This window comes from Humulus lupulus, chromosome 6 (genome assembly GCF_963169125.1).
Source record: "Humulus lupulus chromosome 6, drHumLupu1.1, whole genome shotgun sequence".
Taxonomy (NCBI): Eukaryota; Viridiplantae; Streptophyta; class Magnoliopsida; order Rosales; family Cannabaceae; genus Humulus; species Humulus lupulus.
Window position 1 is genome coordinate 174,954,130 of NC_084798.1, and position 3,754 is coordinate 174,957,883.

General features: G+C 25.0%; 1 protein-coding gene across 1 annotated transcript; it reads left to right on the forward strand.

Moving 5' to 3' along the window:
- Positions 1-2,030: 2,030 nt before the first annotated feature.
- On the forward strand, positions 2,031-3,230 carry LOC133782742 (stellacyanin-like). Its single transcript, XM_062222113.1, has 2 exons — positions 2,031-2,324; positions 2,808-3,230. Exons 1-2 carry the CDS (start codon positions 2,153-2,155, stop codon positions 3,125-3,127), a joined length of 492 nt encoding a protein of 163 aa, XP_062078097.1. The 5' UTR covers positions 2,031-2,152; the 3' UTR covers positions 3,128-3,230.
- Positions 3,231-3,754: the final 524 nt, after the last annotated feature.

The window sequence follows — 3,754 nt, forward strand, 5'->3', positions numbered from 1 at the left end:
TTTTTTTTGAAAAAAATAGGATAATATATATAAACGAATTATGGTTGTGTTTGAACAGAGAATAAAAGGATGTAATAGAAATTGACAATTTCTCTCATGTATTTTGATTATGAATTAATTAGAGATCATATTAAAATGATTAATCCAACTACTCAATTTATCTATCTAAAAATAAAAATCCTATCCAATGATTTATATCTTCATATATATCATTAGTGAAAGAAAGAAACAAAAAAATATATAATTTTTTGAACCTTATATATATGCTTTCTTGCTAATTTATTTTTAAAAAATGATCAACTCCTATTTTTATTTTTTATTTTTTCTCATTCCAATATAAAAGCATGTTTATATTGACACCATTTTTTCTCTCTCTACGCACCTCTCATTTAATTCATTTTTTAATATATTTGTATTATAAATTGATATAAATATTCTTAATGATTAATAATATTAAATTATATTTCTTCACACACTTTCAACACATTAACTAAATAATAAATATAAAATAAAGTTATGAATGCTAATTTTTTTTTATATATATTGTAGTTTTTTATTATAAAAATAAAGGTCAAACATATTGTAATCTATTAATTTTTCATGAGATAAAGTTATTTTAAGTTTTCTAATATTTTTTTTATTTTGTGTTTAAGGGAATAGAAATTAAATTTTACAATTTTATTTTAATATAGAGATATGTATTGAATATTTATTTTATTATTTTAATAAAGTATACGTGTTAAGAGATTTTTTTTTTTTTTTGCAATTTTATACTAAATAAAAATTAGAAAGATTTATGCAAAGAAATTTTTGAATTTGTAATTTTTATGAGTGTAATTAGAAAAATGATGATGAGAGAAAAAATATTGTTCGAATAGAATCTCCTAATCTAACATATCACATCACCACCCCACAAAAAAAATACACATCATATCATACCCATAGAATACTAATAAATGAATGATAATTACAACATTAATATTATCATCTCCTTCTCTCTCTATTTAATAAATCATGTCACCTCAAATTTTTTTTTAATATAACATATATCTTTTCTCCAGTTTTCTAACAGAAAAAACTTCCATTAACTATTACTTTATTTTTTTATTATTATTAAAAATATTTAAAACAAAAATAACAAGACACGTAAATCACCATATATACCCACATCGAACCCGAGTTGTTGTGATGTGAGCAAAAGTTTTTTACATATAATTAAATAAATTTTGTTATAATTTCCTTCCTCGTTATTGTATCAGGCCATATCCTATAAGATAATAATTACTATACTGTCTTTTTTTTAAAAGAGGTACTGCCTAATATTTCATTTTCATGAAATTCCATGATTTTTCTTGGTAACACTTTAAATTGTAAAAATGTCATAACACTCTTCAATAATATGTTTGGCACAACACTTTCAAATACGAATACACCTTCAACAATTTCACTACATTTTCTAATGTTTTTTTTAGCACTTTAATAATATTATATTATATTGTACTATTTTGGTCAAATAAACTGTGATAATTTTTTTTCTTTCAAATTTGGAGTACTTAGATCTAAGATAAGGAATATTTCATAGAATTTCTCTTTTTCTATGTATAATAATCCAGCCACAAAGGGGGAGCCCACTTAACCCCTAGAAGAAGTAGCGATATTGACTTTGATCTCTTTCCTGGAAATGAAATCCCTTTTGGCTCTAGCTTGGAAGGTTCTTACATCTTTGCTTTTACAATAAAAATAGTGTAGAGCAAAATAAAATAATTAATTAAAAAAAGAAAAGCAAATTTCTCATGTACCCACACAATCACAGAGAAAGATTCTAGCCAGTAGTACTTGAATTTCGTCAAAGGCTTCTAGATTTTGTAATTGAATAAAGAAATTTAATAGTCGCGCCTACTTTGAAAGAATACCTTCATTTTGCGTATTTAATAATTTAGCACACGATGAATAGTTCCCCAAGAAAATACAACACTTAATGTAAATATATTCCGTCATTTTCTTCTATAAAAGCCTCCTAATTAATTCTAAAGTCCACACACCAAAATATCAAGTATTTTGATTTCATTAATTAGAAAGAAAAAGAAGAGTAGTAAAAATTTAAATCAGGGACGACCTTTGAGGAACACAATATCTATCTATCGATAGATTGATGATGATGAAAATGTGTAGCTTGGTTGTTGTTATGGTGGCTCTGCTAAAGGTGGCAGCTGCTGACAATTACACCGTCGGAGGTGATATGGGCTGGACTATTCCTCCGCTTGGCAAGGTTGCCTACTCTACTTGGGCTAAAACCAAGAACTTCGACGTGGGAGATGTAATTGGTAAGTTTGACATATATACTCATATTTAAGCTTCATGTAGGAATTAATTCCTATATATATGTTCATCATAAACTAGATCATATATACCTACAATCTGGAGATTTTTTAATATGCTTAACTCATGAAAGTAAATATATTATATGTAATAAATTTAGTGATATTGTTTGCTGCATTATTATAAAAAAAATGTAAAAAGAGATTTAAGGGAATATCTGAAGTGTTTGGTCTCTATTATTAATGATGTTAAGACTTAATCATTATTTGTAAGGTAACACACGGATATTTGTTTTTGCATGGATTCACAAAATGGAAATATTAGAAGTGGAGTATAAATACCAATCACTAAATTTACAAATCCTTATTAAGTTTTTTATGTATAGTGTTGCACTTTGATTAATGTGTAGTGCTTAACGAAGAATATATTAATTTGTTTAATCAATTAATAATGTGGTTTTGTGACATTATTAATTATTTGTTGAGCAGTGTTCAAATGGACCGGTAACCACAACGTGGCAGAGGTCTCAAAGGCAGATTATGATAGTTGCAACATAACAAACCCTATCGACGGAACCATATACCAGACCAGCCCCGTAAATATTCCCTTGACCAGCAACAACAATACTCGCTACTTCATTTGCACCGTTGCTGATCACTGCAGCAACTTTGGACAAAAGGTAACCATTAGCATGGACCAGAAATGGTGGGACGATGACCACAACTCTGCTCCTTTCCGCCACACCAGCATCCTCCCTCCCTTTTTCGCCTTTTTTCTTACCATTTTTCTTTCTTTCTCCTTAAATTAATATTATTATAATTCATTCAAAATAGATTTTTTTTAAATACTATAATCATTGTTGTACGTAATTCTTAATAAATTGCCATTTATCGTGGCAAATTTTTCTATAATTGTTTGTGGTTATAATAAGTGATGATGTACTATATATATTTTGGAATTATATGATCCAAAATTTGTTAAACTAGTTATTTGATTATTTTAATTCTACCAATATTTGCAAAATTTAGTTAGTTGCAATCATAGGACTATATATCTCTTCTATATATTTGCTTTTAACATTTATTTTTGTTAATTTTAACGAAATATTTTAAATATTTAACAAAATATACTTTTAAAACTAATTAAAAATAGATATTTATTAATTGTATTAATATAAATTTAAATATTATAAATTATCATTATTATAATAATATTTAATATAAGACTACATATATAATAATTATATTAATAATATAAATTCAAACTCAAATAATGTTATAAAATATCATCATTATCATAATATATAATACAAAACTAGATATTTAATAATTATATTAATATTATAAAATATTATTATATGATAATATTATATAATCCTAATTTTTACTAATTATATTTATATAAATTTAAATATTATAATAATATTTAATACAAG